Raw genomic sequence first — 21,555 nt, forward strand, 5'->3', positions numbered from 1 at the left:
AAACGGAACTTAAACTGACTGCAAACAAAGGCTACAAGAAAGAGGGAGCCATCTCCTGGTGGTGGGAGGAATGGCATGAAGGTTACAAAATGTGTGTGTGTGTGTGTGTGTGTGTGTGTGTGTGTGTGTGTGTGTGTGTGTGTGTGTGTGTGTGTGTGTGTGTGTGTGTGTCGCTGTGTTGCTGAAGCCACAAAACCTAATACAACCAATAAATAACACAAATATATGAATATAAACATAAATAATACCTGATGCAATTTCTGGTCTCTTTTACCAGTTATACACCTCGATGTTTGGTGAAATGCATCATTTGCCTTTATGAGACACTTTACCCAAATAATTGAATTGTTTGTGGAATTCAACATCACTGATCTTAATTGAAGGTCAATGAAACTGAAACAGAATGTAACTAATTAAGTGTGCATATTAAACAATGTATGGGACTGCGCTGATGCCCAAAAAGGTAAGCTATGGTACAGAAGTAAGTTCTGTTACCTGACATGACCCATGAACCCAAGCTAGTCAGCCCTTACACAAATAATCATGGTAAACTGTCTGTTCTGACAGTTTCAGTGGTTCTCTATCTACACACACTGCTTTTTCTTGATAAGCCTTGCCAGTAAAAAAATGTTCCTCCCTTCACAAATATTGTGTGGTATACAAATGTGTAAATATTTGAATATAACTACCATAAATGAAAGAAAACACAGTGGAAACAAACAAACAAAAAAAACAATAAAATAATAAAATAATTGTTTAATCGGCTCAAGAACGGAAAATAAAAAGAAAACCAATTTGCTCAAGCTGTGCCTCCTTCACTTGAGCTTAGAAAGCTGCTCAATGACCAGTTAAGGGTCAGTACCACCTTGGGAATACTGTATTCCTTCTATTGGCAAATGTGCCAAATGATTGAGTCTGTCGTGGCCCAAACTATATTACACCTTATAAATTTTATTGAAAATCAGTCAGTCAGAAAAGGAGCCGACAAAAAGGACAGTAACAAAAAAAAACAACACAGGGAGACATGCACAACCATACACATTAAATACAATCACAAACATTACAGTTATGGATGAAAAAGAAGAAAGAGTAAAAATAAAGAATATAATGAAAAGAGAAATCTTGTAAGATATGAAAGACAACAAGAAAAGCAGGACTGACAAAGGAATTTGCCACAACAAACATGCAACAAAAAAACAAATGCATGCGCAAGTTGCAGTAAAGGGAGGTGGAAGACAGGAGAATGGCAAGTTACATAACTGTTGGGAAAGAAAGGAAAGGAGGAAAAGTTCAATTCAAGACAAATGCACATAGAGGGAAACTGGAAAATATACTTTAGGTGGAAGAGAGTTACATATTGTTCCACATTGTGAGGGGAAAAATTATTTTTAAACCATAGATTCCAATACTGAAGAACTTGTTGATTGAAGGGAGGTAACTGTAGGTATGTCATAAATAAGAACAACTTTTGGGTTGCCAGGTAGTGGAAAATCCTCCTCCAGCATGACACATATATGTTTTAGCGAGCTCTTTAATTTATAAGGGACTAGGGAGACCCAGTTGGCAATAAAGCCTTATCAGAAAGTGTATCATGATATTTTGTCTCACCCTTTTTTTTTTTTTTAACAATATTGCATACAAGACAACATGCCAAATATGTCCCTCTTTCTTGTAAGCTCTTTACTTCACTTTGCTTTCTCAAAATCAATCATGTTCACCCTGTCATTCTTCCTAATAGAGCATCTAACTAGCTTAGCTGGGGTTTTATTGGTTTGGGTGCTGGGGTTTAAAACGCAGTTGCGTGCTACGTTGGACCTAATTGCTGTGTCAAAAGAAGCAGAGGCTCAGCTAAACCGCAGCCAAAGTGCCGCCAAGCAAAGGCTAAACCGCATTCACTGGGCCCCACTGAGAGGAACAACAGTTAGTATCGCTGTACATTCACTCCTGAAAAGGTAAATAAGCAAATTACTTTCAGCTGTCTGATTTTACCATATTACAACTGCTGAGGAAAAATTTTAGAAATTAAATCAGGCATTAAAAATGAACTGAGGGGCATGTAACAACTTTTTCAGTAATTACTGTTTACATTAGTTTGACACTCATGATGGTATTTCCTTCATTGGATCATACACGGTGATAGATTTTAACTTCTAAAAATTCAGAAAATGATCTCAAACCTCTGTTAGACCCTGTCTGAAACAGCAACTTTGTTTCGACTAAACCACAGGTGCAGCCAAGGAACCTAAAATCTTGTTCATTTTAAACATTTTTTTTTTTTTTTTACATGTTGGCTACTGTGTCTTACAGTAACATAATTTACAAAAGACACAGTTTTTTAAACTTCAATTTAAGCTTTTACTGTACAATAGAGAGAAGATGGGAAATGAAGGGAGAATGAGATGAGGAACAACATGAAACAGAAGTCCCCGGCTTTTAAAAAATTATGAATTATTAATTTAAATTGTTTTGTCATATCATAAGGAAACACAGTCTTGTTACATTACAGTAATATGCATATATATACTTAAGTTACCAACACAAGTGTTCCCTCAGCTGTGTGATATGTTGGGAGGTAGAGAGAAGATTTTATTGCACAACAATCAGGACACACCCAACTGTATAATTACAGTGATGCTGAACTACTTAAGTTTAAGGTTTCACTTTGGCAACTCTAAACTGAGTTTCATCTCTTTGGAAAACAGTACATTTGGAGCAATTATGGCAAACACTCACTGAGGAGGCCAAACCAGGACAGACTAATTAACAAGAGGAGGGAGCCAACCACGGGCGGCAGGTGCAAGGGTGTGTGTGGGCGTGTGTGTGTACTTGTTCCATTGTTATCATTTCATTTTTCTGTCATCTAATTACGTGACAAGCCGCCTGCCTCCCCCCACCCTTATCTCCATGGCATGATCTCGGCCCAGCTGCTGTGAACTAGTGACTGATTGGACTGTTGACAAACACAGCTCTCCATACACCAGGTGTAGACATGCTAACATTTCTACTCTGTGTCTGAAGTCATAGAGAGTCAGGAGATGATCTGAGGACAACAGTAGTGGGTGTTCTGGTCGTACTTGTCCTGTGCATTCAACATCAGAACATCTGTAGTCATACTAGAGGAGATGAAAAAACGTTTCCATATTTATAGACAAACCTTGTCCCTGATGAGACCTTTACAAACTAGCCAGACAAGTCAAGTCTATTTGTATATGCCAGTATCAACGTTTCAGTGGGCTTTGCAGGCCGCATCAATATCAGCTCCCAACACAGTCCAAATTATCAATCACTTGAGGCAAACTCCTATAAACGCCTAAAAACATCAGTGAAATGGGAAGAAACCAAATTAGGTCAAAGTACAATATTAGTCCTGACCTGCTAAGTCAGACCCTCCGAACACCGGTCTTAGACCAACTCAAATGGCCTATATGCCAATAGAACAATATCTCCTCTGTGCTGAGTTGAATCCTACTCATTTCTGTGCATGGCTATGTGTGTGCAACACAAAGCACGGAAACTGCGAGAATAACAAAATGCAAAGCAATGCATGTAGTTTGTCGAACTGGGGGCTTATAATTGTGTGCTGTTTTAGCAGAAAAGCAATTCTTCCAGTGGAGGAGAAGGCTGTGTAGAGTACAGCATCACATTTCAGTTGTCCATGCTTGGAAGAGAGCATTATGATTTGTATGTATGTATCTGTATTTGTGTGTATGTGTGTGTCAGAGAGACTGACAGAACAACAGGAACATACGTGAATCGCCCTCACGTGTAAACAGAGGAAGGAGATTCTTTTCATTCAAGTGTTTGGTTGTACTCGTGTGTTTGTGTGTGTGTCTTTGTGTGTGCAGGGATTGCTATTAAAAAAAAAAAAAAAATGTCACTGCACGTGCAGTAAAGTTGTAGAGACCAAACAGGTCTGAAAATGGGTGCAGTTTCCTGCAATGTGAACCTCTCAGCACATGACAGCACACAGAATAGATAGACAATTAACTCAGGAGAATAACTCATACAAAGAAACAAATAATAAAGAAGAACAAATGTATGAAAATAAAGTCCGAACTCATTTCTAACAGAGGTATCTATGTGACCTGAGAATTGCACTGAGTAATTGACAGTTTTGTAACCCCCTCCCCCTCACAGTAAATTTTCCAATCATAGAAATGGATATCTGGACATGCAAAAACAATTGAATAAACAGTGTGTTTATATGCTTTAACTACAGCTGCGATCGTTAGCATGTACAGCTATCTAGCTTACTACCTAGAGTAAAAACTGAGCATCGCTTCCAAGACCAGTGAGCACAACATTCGTTTGTTGGATTACAGGTTACGTTTAAAGCCCGATTCAGCCTCTATAGAGGCCAACTCTGGATGCTGTCAGAGTTTAGCAGCTCCGTCTTGTTCTTTATTGAACTCAGGGAAGTTTATGCTTCAAAAAGGATGCTAACTTTTGCCAGGCACACGCAGTTTTTTTTTTTTTAGCAGTACGTCATTTATTTAGCCATCAAGTGCATATTTAATCACTTTTAAAAAAATTTCATTTTAAAATAAGAATCTGGAAACATTAGAAAGTCAACAGGAGAAGGCATTTTCAACCTATTCATTGAGATAACATTAGCGTAACTGGCTAGTAGCTACAGCTGACCTGATCTGCCAGCAACAATTGACATTTCCGTTGGAATAATTGATGGTCATCTACTAGGAAGAATAAGCCAGTGAAAAGAAAGAAGGATAATGCACACTGATGAAATGATAGCTAGAAACTGATGTTTTTCTTGGAACGGAGGATGAGTGAGCGTGCAGCTTTACAAGCTGTGTTTTGGTTGGGCTGGTGAACTGATGTTTGAAGACTCAGGGGCAGCAGTTATAGGGAACCACTTTCATTGCTCATCCCTAGAATAACACAATATAAAAAAGATTCTGGGTCCTCAGCTGATACATTTTATTTGTCCATTGAATATTGAATTTTAGTGGATACTAAACTGACTGTTCCCTAGTGCGTTATTAGGAGCAGCTCTTTTTACTCAAAAAATAGGTGTTGTATGTGGTCCCCAAATCTTTCTGAGCCTCTGTCTGACCCTGACACGTACATTGTCGTGAGGCTTTCAGGTATCATGACTCACATATCCAAACCACCCATCTTCACAATGGCACCCAATTAGAGCTCTTTGAGTAAAGAAACTACTTACACGTTTTCTTTTTTCGAGAAGAATACACATGGGATCACAGCAGTGACAAGTTTAATGCGTAAAAAAGGGGTTCGAGATTTAGCAGCTTTATCACTATTTTAGGTGACAGCGTGGGAGTGGTGTTATTGATCCATTCATCGTTGCAGATGAGAAGCAGTGTAATTCTATTTTGCTTGTTACAAATGGGCACACAGGGAAAAAAAACACTGCTCATAAGTAGGGATCGTGCAAAGTCTGTTGTAAATGTGAAGTGAGAGTGGTGTGTTATCTGCTGCACAACTGATTCTCAAATGATAAGAACTCAAAAGCAGTGCCCATGGAAATGCATCTACAGTACCTCCAGCATTGGGAGCAAGTGACCTTCACTTTGTGCAGCACACACCTATTCACAACTACAAAGAGATAAATGACTACAAGATAGCTTTGTTCTAAACATCAAGCTATTAAACAGTATCATGGTACAGAAATAAAACTTTGCAACTTTTATTACTCACACAATATTTCATCTTGTTATGTGAATGGAGTTCATGTCTCCATTGTTACCCGGTGTAACTTTGGGAGATGAGATGTAAGCATGACCTCATGACTTTCACAGAGGCTTCTTCAGCTTCACAAAATAAAGAATGAGCTGCTATTATCATGCACGTGAAAGCTGAATAAGTAGTGTGAAATAATAGTTGATGGGCATGAGGAGCCCACTGAGTGAGTGTCTATCTGAGAAGCCATTTATAGAGCAGTGTAGGATGGGAATATATATGCCAACTCGAAACCTCAGCTTCAAACTGGTTGTTTAGGATGTGTGGGATTCAGGTTGTGGACTCCTGGCAATCACGACTCCAGCGTTACACACACACACACACATGCACACACACACACACACACACACACACACACACACACAGAGAGAGAGAGAGAGAAAGGAAGAGAAAAAAGTGTGGGTGGGAAAAAGAGTTGCTATCTAATAGATTTTTGAATATAGGTTACATAATAGTCATACAATAATCAAATAATCAAGTTCCTGACTCAACATCCTCCCACTTTCTCCTTCAAATAATGTGGATGGGTAGCACAAACACACACACACACACACACACACAAACACACACAAATACACGATAGATGGATAGATAGATAGATAGATAAATGAGCAAGCCATTACTCTATTAAAAGGTTTTATTTCGAAAACACCATCTCAAGTGCATGTAATTACACAGCGATCATTCATTATATTCAAGTGAATATCAGTTCTTTCTTAGTTTATCTCATAGTCTATTTGTCTCTCATTGAATCGGACATTTCTCCAGTGCTTTTCCGGGCTTTCTAGCCGTATGTGGCCCGATGACTTGTCGGAGATCACTGCTAAAACTCGGCCGACGAGCAAGTGGGTACAGGGCGCCGCAGGGGTCATCGCGCCCCGGCGCCCGGCTCCCCCTCCCCGCTGCACTGCCACTCCATATCGCCTGGTACGAACGAAGAGAGACTTTGCGGTGCTGAGACGGGCCAGTTTCAGTCGGAAGTCCGCCTCGCTTTGCCAAAGTCTCGAAGACTTTCTCTAGATTGGTGCTGTCCTTTGCAGACGTTTCAAAATAGGCACAGTCATCACCGAGCGCTTGGAGCACCTCTGCCTTTGATATACCTCTCTCAGACTGCAGGAGATCCACCTTGTTGGCGCAGACCAACAAGGGAACCTGCGGCTGTGCGCACTGCTCTGGCACAGAGGACTTGGTAAGTTTGGATTTTGCAGCCAGAATCTCCGTTCGCAGGGCACACACCTCTTCCAAAGAACTCCGGTCATCCAGACTGAATACGAGAAGAAAAATGTCTCCTGCAAAGATTTTACAATGAAAAAAAAATCAATTATGTTCCTACGCACGAACCTATCACCTCCTAGAGTGCTTCTTGTTTTTCTAACAAATAAAAACTGGCAGACGATTTAAGGTTTTGCAGGACAGGCATTATGACTGAGCCAATACGTACCAGTGAGGATGGACAGCCGCCGCTTGGCTGGGAAGTCCCTTTCCCTGGATGCGTCCAGGATGTCTATTTGGTAGGTCTCCCCACGGATGCGAAACATTTTCCTGAGGAAGTCCTCGGAGGTTGGACTGTATTCCTCCACAAACCCGTCGCGAAGGTATCGTCTGAGGATGGAGGTCTTGCCGACCCTTGGCGCACCAAGAACCACGATGCGCTTACAGTTCTGCGGTTTGGTCGAGTAAAGGGCGTCTTGTCGGTGCTCTTGGCCAATCTGGCGGTGCCAGGTTTGACCGTGGAGAACCAGAGCTGCCAGCTGATCCAGCGGGGATCTCTTGCAGGGCTGGCTGCTGTTGGCAGTGGACAGTTGCCTCACGGCTGCCCCTGGGCGCGTCTTCTTTTCCTGTTTCCACTGAGACGTGGCCACTTTAAGTATCCCCAAACCTGCTTTAATCCCCGATGAACTCAGGTGCTGCGACGCGTTTCGGTAAGCCAGTAAGACTTTGGAGGACCCGGCGCACTGCCCGTCCACATTAACATGGAACTGCGACCCATCAATGGTGGAGCAGCTGAGCTGGTGCGGAACAGGGATTGGGGTAGTCTGTGCGCCGTTGGAGAGGCTGCCCATTTCCATCGTTATAAGATGGTTTCGGCCTGTGGCTCCTCGCAGCGAAGTGGGCAGAATTGTGGATCTGACGTTTTATAGGTCTGCCCAAGCTCGTCTTTGGCGTGGAGGCTGATGCCAGTTGTCTTTATATAGGCTGTCCTCAACCCCGTGGTTCATCCACGTCATTCTGATTGACACAGGGGTTTCCGTGTTCTTCAGGAGAACACCGCGTTTTAAGGAAACATGACATACCACTGGGCACATGTTTTGGTCTACTTACATGATTTAGCCTAAGCATGTTTCTGAAGCCGCTTGATAACTTGAAGTATCCAATATGATTCCGTTATTATTATTATTATTATTATTATTAGCTATTATTATTATTAGCTATTGTTATTATTATTATTATTAGTAGTATCCCCCATATAGTACATTCAGTAAATGTATTGTACATATTTTTTTTAATCCCAATGTTCTCACACTTTTGCTATGATATTTTCATAGCCTAAAAAGAAAGACAGAAAGAAAGAAAGAGAATTTCTGCTCGATTTTGTTCATTCTCAAGTGTATATAATAGCTACGGTCTATAATCGCAAATCTTGCCTATTTTTTCTTAATTTTTTTAAATTTAATTAAATTAATTTGTTTATTTAATTTTTTGTTTGTTTGTCTTGCTTCGTTAATTGTTTTGGTATTTTTATTGATTACTACGAAAAAGACAGAAACAAAGTACGGAAGAAAAGAAAGACTCCTTCCTTGCTCTATGGGGTTTGAGGCGTCCGTTGCCATGGTTATGATTTAACAGCCCCAAAGCTGAAGCTAAGTGCTAGCTTGGTCCGGGCCGCTAACGCTGCATTAGTTGTCTGCGACTACTCCTTCGAGGGTTAGGCAAAATGAGCCGCGGTGAGAAGAAAGAGTTAAAACCTTCAAGCCATTCAGGTCAGCTGAAACCTTCCGTGTCTCTTTTTCACTTCTATCTGTCTCTTTCCCTCCTCTAATGAGAGACTGAGCGTGTGTCAAGAGCTTCTCTAAAGACAGCGGACACTCTGCACCTGCATGTATACTATGAAATTTAACCTCAGTTAACCTTAACAGCAGTGGTGGAAGAGGTCCTCAGAGTAAAAGTACCTATACCACAGTGTAAAAATACCATGCTACCAGTGAAAGTCTCATTTTAAGTTTGTGTTAAGTGGTATCAATAATTGTCAAATAAATGTAGAAGTATAAAGAAGCAGAACATGGAAAGTAAAGTACAAATACCTAGATTGTACTTAAGTATCTACTTGGGTAAATGTACTTAGCTGCCATTGTTTTTATATACAGTAGTTAAGAGTGGGAAGCAGTGAGTCTTTGCAGATGTGATGCCTTAAATGAGAGTGCTGCTGCAATGTTTTGCCTCAAGGGCATCTCGAGGCTCCAGAAAGCAAAGCATGGGTCTGAAAACTTGTACTGAATTTTGGAAGAATTGAGGAAGCAAAGTTAAACACAAAAGCCAGCGAGTAATAATTGTTGTTGTGGCCATGGAAACTATAATAGGGCACAGTTGGATAAAGAGAGATGAACAGAATTGCACAACAATGACAGTGTTCCAGGGTAATCTCTCTGTCTCTGCATGTGTGTACTACATGTGTGTGTGTGTGTGTGTGTGTGTGTGTGTGTGTGTGTGTGTGTGTGTGTGTGTGTGTGTGTGTGTGTGTGTGTGTGACCAATGACATACGTTGTGCACAATGAAGTGGAACCTATTTTCACTTTTTTAAAATGTTAAAATCAGGGGATTGCCGATGAGCAACATTACTTTTTATATTCTGTTGGTGTAGAGAATACAGGGAGAGAGATTATACTAAATATTCTCAGTATTGTTCTAATTCTGAGCATTGTAGCACTAAGTTCGACATAACATATTATTACTCAAACACTCCCAGACTGGTGTCATGTTGTCTCTTCTCCTCTCCTCTAGAGAAAAAGAAGCAAAGACCCTCAGAGGAATTTTCCATCTTAGTTGATGACCAATCGAACTACTCTACTCTTAAAGGCTGGGATATCCAGGTTCTGGACAGTCACCCACAGGACCTCGATAAAGTAAAACCCAATTCATCCATATGCAGTATTTACCATTAGTTAGAGGATCGCTTTCTTCCCCAAATAGAATACAGTGTGTGGAACTTTCATTTTAAAGAAGTTGTATGTGCGACTGAGTATGTGATTATGACTGCAGTTTCATGTACCAAAGCCACCCAAGGGCCACCAGAAACCAGTGCTCATGGCTTGTCGGGATAAGATTCATCCAGTGAATCTTGACCCTGACTCCCAGCCTCCGGGCTACTCAGGTAAATTGTGTTCTTTTGCTGTCATGGAGAATAGCATACAGTATAGTATCTACTGAAAAATTTTCTGTAGCTAAAAGGAGATGTTATCCTGGTCATAATATGCATCCTTGATTCAAAAATTTTTTTTTTTCTATCCATGTACTTTTCTTATAAGGACCAGAAGGGCTACAGTTAGATTACCAAGGAATGATTCTTCCACACAGCATCCTGGGTAGTTTAGAGGATTTCAGAAGTTATCTGGAGGCCAAAGGGGAGACAGAGGTCAATTCTGAACACATTTAATTTGCTCACATTCTGTAAAGTAACAAATGCAATAGAAATACTTTGACTTTTCTGCATTTGTCACCTCTGCTTTTTCCCTCTTCCATCAACCATCCAGTTGTTGAAGAGAATACCAAAGTCCCAGAGAGATCCCCCAACCAAAGGCCTGGGGAGGCATCACTCTGAGGCTATGGAGAGTAGGCGTGGGATCTCTTCAGGCCACAGAAACATCCAGAGTAATGCCCTGCAGCATTGGCATACACATATGAGGCAGCGCAGACGGCAACAGGACTTCCTATCTGGTGAGCTTATGAGAAAGTACAGAAACCTGCAACAAAAAGAGATCAAATTTGAATCATTACAGCCTAAACCTGTGTACAACTGCAGGTTTCCCAAAGCAAATTAAAGGACTGGATATTTGCTAATTTAAAAAAACAAACTATTTGATTACCAGTGTCTTATCTATGTCTATTTAACCCTTTATTTATCTGCTGCTCTTTTCAACTCTATCAAGATTCGCTCGACAGGCCGGTCAAGAATTTACTGATGAACCAAGCTCACCATTTCAGAGAAACTCAGGAGCAGAGGGAATTTCTAAACCAAGTCATGCCACTTATCCACTCTGGATATGTATAACACACATTTGCCTACTCTCGTCTACTGTGCCTTTAGCCACCTGTCAGACTCATATTATAGTTCTCTAATACCTAAAATCTCTAAAGCTCTCTTTTTATTTTCTCTGTGGCTTCTTCACTAATGTGTCTTTACGTGTATGCCTTAAGGGTTATCGTGTGGGCAGTGAGTTTTGGAGCCTCCCCCAGCGTTATGGAGATGAAATGAGTGGCATCACAGCCACTCTGACTCAGACAGAGCAGGGCAGACGGGAACCTGTCACACATGTAGGACAACCGATCAGCATATGCCAGGAATCAGGTACACACAGACACTTACGCTGTCTCCCAATTTTTCTCTTCAGTCTCATTCTCGACCCTGTTCTTTCTGATTGTGCATTCACCTGCAACATAGTGGTGTCCAACGTTTAAAAAAAAATGCTCTGTGAAGTGACAGTTTAGCTGTCCACTTCTAACCGCCACAGTTGGAATAAAGGGAAAACCCAAAACATCTTGAAATGAGGTCAAGAAAGAATTGTAACAGTAGTTAAAACAGCATTAACCTGATGTCACTTGTATTCAAACATCAGAAGAAGAGGAGGACACAGTGGCCTTTTTTGGGGGGGATTTCTTTCAATGAAGTGTGAATCTGATTCAAGGTTCAAATGGGAGAAATGAGACAAAGCCTTAAAGACACACACACACACACTCACATACAGCACGTATGTGCATTCAGGCACTCTATAAGACTGATGGTATTCTCTCTGTGGGAAAATTTTCATCCTCTAGGAATCATTTGTCCTGAGACTCTGCGTCCAGCCTCTCGGACAGGGAGCCAGAGTGCCCACCTACAGCACCAGTGCCAGGAGCTTGGGGAGGTTCTACGGGACATGGACATCACAAAGCCGGTAACACAAGTTTTATCCGATTTTTTAACTCTCAAATATCAATGTCAGTATTCCCTTAAAAGTATAGCCTTATGTATTCTTAGTACAAAAAAGTTTGTTACGACTAATTATTCTGATATAAAGTTAGAGCCTGTTGACATTTCCAGTGAAGCATGGCATAAAGAGAGTCCACATGCAAGAAACTTTACTAATTTACCTTATTTTTTTGATTATGTATAGATTTTTATTGAGTCAAACTGCTTTGTTCTAAGTAAACCTATAAACATGTGTGAGTTCCTTACTTTTGGGTGCACTGGTGATTGTCTGATATAACACCATTTGATCTATATTGTATGTTGTCTCCAGCATACCTTCTGGAGCAAATATAACTGCCTCCCACCTTTTTTTAGCCTATAGTTGTTTATATTTTGGCAAACTGGCCCAATAAAGGTATACCAAATTAGCTATTAGTAGTTCCTGTTTGTAATGTACCCATGTATGTACAGGCAATTATCACTTGATACTTTGATGCTGAAGAAAACTTAAAAATGTGATGATTCGCAGGTAAGTTTGTGTCATGCTAAATATAAGCAGCGTCTTTTCATCTGTGAGTTCTAAGCAGATTTATGGATCCCTTGTTTAACATGGACATTGTAATGAGATTTGACTGAGTTACGACTCTGAGAAGGAGCGCTACTTTTGAATTAAATTGCAGAAACCGGGGGCTGAGAATTTTTAAGTACCTTACTTAAAATAGCCTCCACAAGCTGTGTGTCATGACCACTGCCCGAAGCTCCAGGTTCTGACTGTGCAGGTGAGCAGGTCAAATCAGTGGTCCCAACTACAATAACTACTTTCCTGTTGTTTTCAGAACCTGCACCTGTCCCTTTCACATCATGAAGTATCTTTGCCTCACGTCTCTCCCGCCGAGGAGGCATGCCTCACAGTTTGAAAACCTCTGATTTAATTTCAAAGTTATGATGCCACAATCCCAATCGTATACTATTCACCAAAGCATTTTCAGTTCTCTCTAACAGTGAATAAATCCCTAATTTCATGGGCATAGCACAGATCTAGATTGTGCATCTTTTGTTTCAGCACAAACAGCTTAATTAATTGACCACTCTATGTCCAACCACACAGCCCACTTAAGCGGCTCACACCCTCAGGACACTTTGTCTCTTGCTGCTGGAGCTGCTAGCTACTCATAATCAGTCTGTATCTTCAGAAACAGCCTGTGACTATCCTGCTTCGGGCACACTGTTCTTGGTTTTCTGTAAAGGGAACAAACTACAGCACATGTGCAAGGCAGACAAACACATGTACTTGCACGCCGACACAAATACACACAAACTGTTGTTATGATATAATTTATTGCCTGTAAAATGTGCATTCAGTACAGACAAGCGTAATGAGATTAGTGAAGCTCTGCGGCCTTTCCGTAAACACTGATTTCTGTTCAGGTACATGCTAAGGTAGAGAAGGGACAGTTATGAAATCGGGAGTGTGTCCAGTCATAGAGTGCAACTGTTGAGATCTGTGGGGTACCAGAGTCCAAGAAAAGGGACAGAACCTGCCTTGCTGCTGTCTCTGCATTACAATGACTCCACTAGCAGGGGCAGGAGGTTCTGGGATAAACACTTAAACACAAATAAACACAAATGTGCACTTGTTTGCACAGCCAGTTCCCATTTAATCGTATTAACACCCTAAGTAACAGGTGTTGGTTATGGGAAGGTTTATTCAAATTACATTTTTTCATTTCTCACTTGGTATCTTCCTTCACCTATCACTCCCCCTTTCACTCTCTCTTTCAAGCACACACACACACACACACACACACACACACACACACACACACACACACACACACACACACACACACACACACACAAACAAACATACACAAAACAAACACACAGATATCTGTGCCAGTGAAGTAAGAGAAAATGGTTTTGGTGTGTTCTGTGGTGCTGGTGGCTAATGTGAGGCTGAGGCGATTTGGGGTCTGAAGTACCTTCTGACAAACACACAGACAGAGACAGATCGTCCTGTCAGCAGCTGACTAGCCAATTGCTTTGTGAGAGAGAAAGAGAGAAAAAGATGATGGGGACAGAGTGGGGTTGTTAAGAGAAAAAAAAAGTGAGGGAGGTAAATAGTATGGGAGGGAGAGAATGCAGTGAAAGAAAATCAAATCTTCAATGTTACTTAAAAATGTAGAGAAGTTTGAACTACAGGAGGAGGGGGGTTTGCATTGTTTGTTTCACTCTGCCTATCCCATAAATATAGTGGTAGACCTCTACTGGTAAGGCAGTTACAATACAGTATAGAACATGAATGTAAATGTTTCACTCAAAGACTTGAGTTGGAACAGGTTGAAGGACCGTGTATGTACACCTTTAATTTGGCCATTTATAACTTGACACTGTGTTCCACAACACCTCGTCCTGTCATATTGAAGGTTTCATTAGACACCTAATTTTGTCCTCTCTGTCTGTACTTTCTGGATGTGAGTGGACAGGACATATGCCTCTATTGACCTTGGACTGAAGAGGACATTGGGTATTACTTTTCAGTAAGAGGAAACAAAATGTTGAATGGACATATACAGCTGACCTTGTCCCTGAAAACCACCACTCTGTGACACTTTGATTACAGGACATCAACGGACTAGAGGTGATAGGCTCTGGCAAGCGTAACACTTTTGTCACGATGTGTCGTAGCCCCTTACTGGAGAAGGAAGAAGAGGAGGAGGAGCACAAGGAGGAGAAGAAGGAGAAGCTGTAAGAAATAACTGTCTACTTGTTTTCTGTCTTTTTTTACACGTAATATGTCAAGATCAGGTCAACAATTCTGTCCCTATTTCAAAGGCACAAAGAAGCACAATCGGTGTATCTAAGTCATTAATTTGATGGTGCATTCAACTCATTTATTAAGTCAGATGCTGCATATGTCATTCCAACTGTAATGTAAATAATGTAAGCCAGATATAAACTTCATTGCTGGTTCTTGTTAGCAGCCTGGATATGTTGTTAGTTTTGTTATTTTTGTCAGTTACAGAAAAAATTATATGCATATATTTACCATTGACCTGGGACTCAGTTGTCCACAGTGTGATGTCATGTTACATGTCACAACATATATTATAGATGCATATCAAGAAACTAGTCCCTGTTACCACCGTTCTTTACACGTTGTTGTCCATTTGAGGGCAGCTTCCTGGCGCTAAGCTAAATTCAAGATCCACGAGAAGCGTTTGAATATAGCATCTTATGACAAGATCATCTTGTTTGCCGAGGAGCAGACTCATGGACTGGGACGATGTCCACACTAAGCTGGTGAAATTTATAAACACATCTTGTTCTTTCCCTTTCAACCCTATGTCCAGACTAAAACTGAGTTTTTCTCACCCAAAATCGTAACTTTTCCAAGATGGTCTCCAGAGTGTATAAATCCGCTGGCTTGGTGTTTTAGGGTGTACAGGGTAAAAGTAGCTTTTGCAAACAATGATGTAAACTGCGTGACGTTCATGGCTGTATGGCAGTACAGTTACACTGTATTACATTCAGTAAAGTTAAGAAGACAACCTTCCTTGACCTCAAACCCTCTCTGTGATCACCAATTTTAAACATGAATATAGCAGATCATGCAGAACAGCTGCTGTCATTAACCTTAATTTATGCTGGTTTTGTCAGACCACATCACAACCATGAAAAGATTGTTGGCTGTGAAGTAGTTTTACTGCTTCCTAGCTGGAAAGAGGAAGCAGTCTTTTAATTGTTCAGGTCCTTACTGAAAAGACCTGGAAATGCTATTGTGGATGCAAGTAATTTCACACAAAACAGCATTTGAAAATTTTGACAGTTTAGTGTAGACATAGTCTGAGTGGTATTGCTGTCTCATCATCTTTCACAGTGATCCACTGGCACAGTATGATGATGCTCGGTCAGATGCTCTGCTCATTCCTGCCTTGAGGTTCTCTGGTCAGCTTGCTAGCTGGACTGGAAACTCTGCCACTAACCAGGTACAGACTGGCCTTTACACAGTGAGTTGGTGTGCAGGTATAAATTTTAAACCATGACTTCTGTAATCTCTTAACTCCAGGCCTGAGAAAGGCTTGTATTTCTAATTTTGGCTGTCCCCTAGTTAATGCCAACTCGATGTTTATCATTAGTCTTGATAAATATCCACAGCTGTAATTCTTTCAGTGCACCGAGAGTCGTGTCGGGAATTTCACTTACCTATCTCCCCGAACACCATGAATTAAACTCCTGAATTTTCACATTAAAAATCACTGCAGCCCTCCCTTTACAGGTAGGCTTTTACTGTGAAAAGAACAGTGCTGTGGACATCATGTTAAATTTACCATGTGATTCACCCCTTCAGTGTTTTTTTTACCCAGCCTTTATAACCAACTGGCCTTTATTTGTTTTTGCTGGCTATTATTTGAGATTAGGACATTTGAATACTGGCTTCTTCTTCTTCTTCTTCTTCTTTTGTCACCTTTGTATTCTCCGAAACTCATCGATCAGGGAGAAGTAGGAATCAGTGCCACAATCATGTTTGAGGCCCTGACTGGAGAAAGAGCCTCTTCCCACCTGGAGCTGCACAATGAGGGCAGCACAGCTATCTTCTACAGCTGGCAGCAGCTTCCCATGCCACACAGCTTTCCTAACCTGCAATCACAAACAAAGAACCCGCACTTCTACTTCAATTCCTCCTCTGGTACACACATACAACATAATCAGGCACCTGCTGCCACCACTCTTACGTCATACACTGTTTGTCCATGTGTCAGTCTGTCATACCTTTCAACTAGTACTCAACTTGCCATTCTACTTCCCATTTTGCTTCCCCTCCCATCCAGGTGTGATCCTACCAGGTGCAACCCAGCAGGTGGAGTTTATATTTAAGTCAGAGAAACCAGGCATCAAAACTGAACGATGGCAGCTCAACACCCACCCTGTGCTGCTGCAAGGAGCCTCCATGCAGGTTGTGTTGAGGGGGGTGGCTCTGTACCAGGACAAAACCAAAGACCAGAGGCTTTTCATAGAGGTGGTTTTACAATTAAACTGTGTGTCTGAAAGTAAGAGAGAAAGACACATAGATGACACTAAGATGTTCATTAACAGAAACCCGTCTGTTTTCTTTTTTATGTCTGTGTTTGTGTTGGGTGTGCAGACGAAGCTGGAAAAGATAGTGATAGTAAAAATGTGTCGGTCAATTGTGTATGAGGCACTGCATGGGGTCCACACCCCAGAGAGACCCAGCTCTCCCGCAGAGCTCTACATCACTGAAGAGCAAAAGTTTCTAAACAAAAACCCCAAGGTAAATCCCACAGGTGGACACAATTTCAACAAAGAATTTTCCACTTTTCTTAGTGATCAGTGAAGCTGAGTTTATTTTTTTGTACAAATCCTCCTTAGTACCTCAGCAGCGCTCAAAGAAAGATTCTGAAATTTCTAATGTCCTTGTTTCTTTGTTTCATATGTTGTTGGAGACACATTGCTCATCATGCATCAAGGTGGCCTGATTTCATGTACCACTGATGTATCAAACATTTTTCTTTGTACAGAGTGTTTTTGTCTGTGTTTAGTTCAGTCTAAATCTACGTCACACCACCTGACTCAGTTTGAGATGAGCCATTAATGGATCCATTCATCATGTTGTTCTTTTTGACATCTGTAGGTGTCTGTAGGTGAGACTTTAATCAGACCTTTGTGGCTGCTGCTCCACATCCTGAATTTTATCTTATTCCCCATTAATTTAGCACTCCACAATTACATTTTTGCCATCATAATTCGTGGTAGCTCATTAACTTATCATATATTGTAACTGATAATACCTCAAACCAGTCACTGTTGCCACTACACTGAACAAAAGAGGTTATGTTGCCATGGTAGTGCAATAGGAACATGGCTTTAACTGGGTTAATAGGGAAACTGATCAGATTCCTCTCTAGTGAATTTAGAGCATGTCTGTCTTAAAAGTTCCCTGAGCTCATTTCCAATAGACATGGGAGGGGATGATTGGAAACAACATTGGAAAGTGTAACCAAACAATAAGATTGAAATAAAATCTTTTGTTCATCATCATCAACTCATCTAACCTGTAATTGGGATGAATTTATTTTTTTTTACAAAGTCACATATAGCACGACCCAATACCATGATCACGACAGCTCTTTTGGCCTTTCACATGTTCACATTTTTTCACCACAAAGCGTGGCACTCATATTTCTTCTCTTCTCATGAGGAGTGAATAAAAATGATGACATACGTCATGTTTGTTTGAGGAGGGTAACTCAGTGGCAATTATCATCCTGTGGTGTGACAGTAATATCTGTTCATGAGAGCCTTGTGCTCTCATGTTCATACTCCTCACATGAGCTACTGCTCCAGATTGTTAAACTCCATCCATGGTTTTAGTTGCAGTACCTTGATCAGCCAGTGGAGGACCTAAAGAGACTGTGGCAGGAAGTGAGCCCTGGGCGCACCTGGGACCTCTCTGTTGATACTCTCCGACAGGTAGAGACAAAATGTAGTGATGCGGTACATGCCGCTTTGTCAGTACAAAAAAGCACATGTACCAGTAAAGTTAGCAGGTTGATTCAGGGATATAGTTTTAAATGCAGATGGCCCGTTTCCATACAGTTTCATACCATGAGGATGCATTAAAGACGTAACATATGTATCAATTCATTTGTTGCCATACTTAAGGTTGTGCTGTCTCTGCCTGAGGAAGAGTCAGCTCAGGACACCATCAGCAAAGAGAGGGGTCTGGCCCAGCTCAACTCTCTATTTCTGCAGCTGTCTGAACCTTCTGAACTGAAACTCCGCCATCTAACAGCAGCAGTTATAGGGTGAGGCATAAACACACGTGAGTCATGCAGCATCCCTTTCATAGCATTCCACACCTGCGTACTCAGTGTACTAAGCTTGGAGGTTATGTTGGTATGTGGTGCCCCCTGCAGACAGCAGCTGTGGAAGAAACTTCTGGACAGGATGGTTGGTGAGGCCATGTGGCTCAGAAACCTCCTGGGCCTCCCAGAGAAAGAAACATGGATTAATAAAAAGGACGAATCCCTCAGCTCTGACGCTGGTGAGACTCACACACTTTCACTCAGACATAGATTGATGAAGGTATTGAATTCATGCTGTTAATTACTCTTATTACATCACAGTTTTGGCTGATAATAAATCCAAAGATGAGAAGAGTGAGAAAAAGAGAGGAACAGCTGCTAAAGAGGAGAGGAGTGGGGCCAGATTCATACTTAAAGATGACAACAAACAAGAGTCCAAGTCACCAACAACTGAAAAATCAGTAGAGGTGAGGGGGAAAGATACAGTATACATGTGGTTGTGTAGCTGATTCACCTTCATCAAAACAGAGATGGAGAAATATAAAATGTGTTGCCACTTAGTGGCAGCAGATTCACAAGTATTTTATTTATGAGCATGGCTGAAGTACCGTGTCTTTTAAGACATGACACATCACTTCAACTGACAACAGACTTTGAACTGATCCAATCATGAGTCACCTGCACCACTTCAAACAAGCTGTCGGTTCGTTATTCAATTATCTGCCATTCACAAGGCTCCTGTTGTCTTGTTACTACCGACTGCCTCATTCTCAATAATAAATATACTTGCATATACCTTCTGAAATAGTTTCTTATATATTTCAGGGAGTGTGTGTGTGCTGGGTTTGGTTCTCTATTAACACTGGAGGGTTTTATTGTGTGTGTGTGTAAGAGATCTACCATCCAATTTGTAGTGTTAAAACCAGCCATTCCTTATTCAGTCTTCCCACTAAATATAGGAAGTAAGTTCGGCTCTCCATCCAGTGTTTTTCCCCTCAGAGAAGCCATTATAGTAGCTTAGCAATAGAGTATGGTAGTGGCCATTTATGTTTTTGCAGTGTGACTGGTCGGGTGAGATAATGGACAAAAAAAAATGACATTCATTACTCTCGTATTTTAACACAGACGATTGCTTCCCTGCTTCCATCCACCATTCACCCATCCTCATTATAACAATCCACTGTGCATCGTCCTGTTCACAAATCTAAATTTCCGCAACTTTTCGTTGTCAGCACAGGGACTGAAAACCCTAATGAGGATGCTGACTGTGTTGTTCAGATACAGAAGATGAGATGATGCGTCCTGTAGCTCATTTGGTCGCCACATATACAATGTTCTGGGCGTAAATCTGGCCCAGGACCTGCTAAATCTCTCTTATAATGGCTCATGTTTCCATTGTGAGCCATTAAAAGTAAAAAAAAAAGAGACATAATGTTTAATTTAGAAATATTCTAGACACACAGCTTTGTCTGTATGATTGTATTTTGTTGAGTGATTTTCTCCTCTGTGTGATGGTTGAATCATAGGTAAGGTACAGCCTATTACTCACAGGGTACCATGGTAACAGAACACTGTGTGAATATGGGCACCTGCTCTCCAAATGTGCTCCCAGGGTGTAAATTAATAGAAACTGGACTGGTCCAAGCCATCTGTGGTACACATGAAAACACACAGGCACACACACAGCTATACTTTAACTCAAACAGTATTGGACATGCAATATAAAACACTCCATCAAATATGTAGGAGGTCGTTTTTCAACAGGTAAGATACACACAACCACTTACCAACCAACTCATTCTGGTAATTCGATCACTCTTCATGCTCACTAAGAACTCCATGGTCATTCAATGCTAAATTATATACCAGTATGTCTTCTATCTGTCAATCTCATGTACAAAGGAGAGCAAAAAGAAGGGGAAAAGAAGAGAGGAAGTGGGGAACCACACAAAGGGAAAGAAGGGGAAGGAGTCTGCCTCGCTGACTGATACCAGTCCAGAGAGCATCAATCAGCAAACTCCTGACGACCAAAATGTAAAGCTGGAGGTGATGGACATTTACACAAGGCTCCTGCACAAAAAGGTGAGTCCTTTAATTATCTTCTCGATACAGTTTTCATTTTAAAAGGGCACTCCCACGATTTTACCCTTTGAGTTCAGTTTACCTGCCATGAGGACTCGGCTTGTGAAAACAGCTCTGGAGGAGCTTTCAAAAGTTTGAGAAAATAACCCTGATCGGGGTTATCTGGGGTTAGGCTTGAGACTTCAGATTTTTAACAGGATGCCTGCGTTACAGACCGGAGGTGTAGGGTTCAAAACAAGTGGGTATTTAGGAGGCTGGATTGGAGCTCACCCGATACTTACAAAGCCAGGATATCTCAGCCTCTGCTGCTTGAATTTTGACCATTCTTTTTTTTAAAAATCTGCCTCTAGTGATTTCCCCAACTTTATAGAAGTGCAATACTAAATCACTTTGAGTACCCTTTTAAGGTTTCCCACAGTCCTATTTAAATCCTATTTATAAATCTATCTATCTGGCAGGTTTATGCTCTGATGGAAGACCTGGTGGACACCCTGTGTGACCTGATGGATGAGGGAGATCTGGCAGACACACACACATATTAACATGACAAAAACAGGAGCCCTACTGAATATAATAAAACTTGCCACATAGGATTCCTGAATCTCTGTTTTTATACCTTATACTGTTGTGAACTCAATAAACTTTTTGTTCCTCTGGCACAGTGGAGATGTGGAGTAATGTTAACTCTATCTCATTCACTCTCTCACAATCGCATCCGTGGATGATAGTAGTTGAACAGCACCGCTGACTCTGCAAACGACG

The 21,555-nt window shown here is 41.1% G+C and overlaps 2 protein-coding genes across 2 annotated transcripts; one reads left to right on the top strand and one right to left on the bottom strand.

Annotated features, from left to right (window-relative positions):
* Positions 1-6,405: 6,405 nt before the first annotated feature.
* si:dkey-27j5.5 (dexamethasone-induced Ras-related protein 1) lies at positions 6,406-7,869 on the bottom strand. Its single transcript, XM_040146873.1, has 2 exons — positions 7,163-7,869; positions 6,406-7,010 (listed from the first exon to the last, which is right to left on the bottom strand). Exons 1-2 carry the CDS (start codon positions 7,788-7,790, stop codon positions 6,466-6,468), a joined length of 1,173 nt encoding a protein of 390 aa, XP_040002807.1. The 5' UTR covers positions 7,791-7,869; the 3' UTR covers positions 6,406-6,465.
* Positions 7,870-8,617: 748 nt separating this feature from the next.
* LOC120800621 (mycbp associated protein) lies at positions 8,618-21,406 on the top strand. Its single transcript, XM_040146852.1, has 19 exons — positions 8,618-8,702; positions 9,721-9,842; positions 9,979-10,090; positions 10,245-10,351; positions 10,470-10,653; positions 10,866-10,981; positions 11,134-11,284; positions 11,752-11,870; positions 14,508-14,632; positions 15,765-15,873; positions 16,382-16,574; positions 16,717-16,904; positions 17,031-17,177; positions 18,278-18,376; positions 18,569-18,711; positions 18,823-18,950; positions 19,033-19,178; positions 20,614-20,793; positions 21,252-21,406. The coding sequence occupies exons 1-19, from the start codon at positions 8,657-8,659 to the stop codon at positions 21,333-21,335; spliced, it is 2,499 nt and encodes an 832-aa protein (XP_040002786.1). The 5' UTR covers positions 8,618-8,656; the 3' UTR covers positions 21,336-21,406.
* The last annotated feature ends 149 nt before the right edge of the window (positions 21,407-21,555 follow it).

This window comes from Xiphias gladius, chromosome 15 (assembly GCF_016859285.1).
Source record: "Xiphias gladius isolate SHS-SW01 ecotype Sanya breed wild chromosome 15, ASM1685928v1, whole genome shotgun sequence".
NCBI lineage: Eukaryota > Metazoa > Chordata > Actinopteri > Istiophoriformes > Xiphiidae > Xiphias > Xiphias gladius.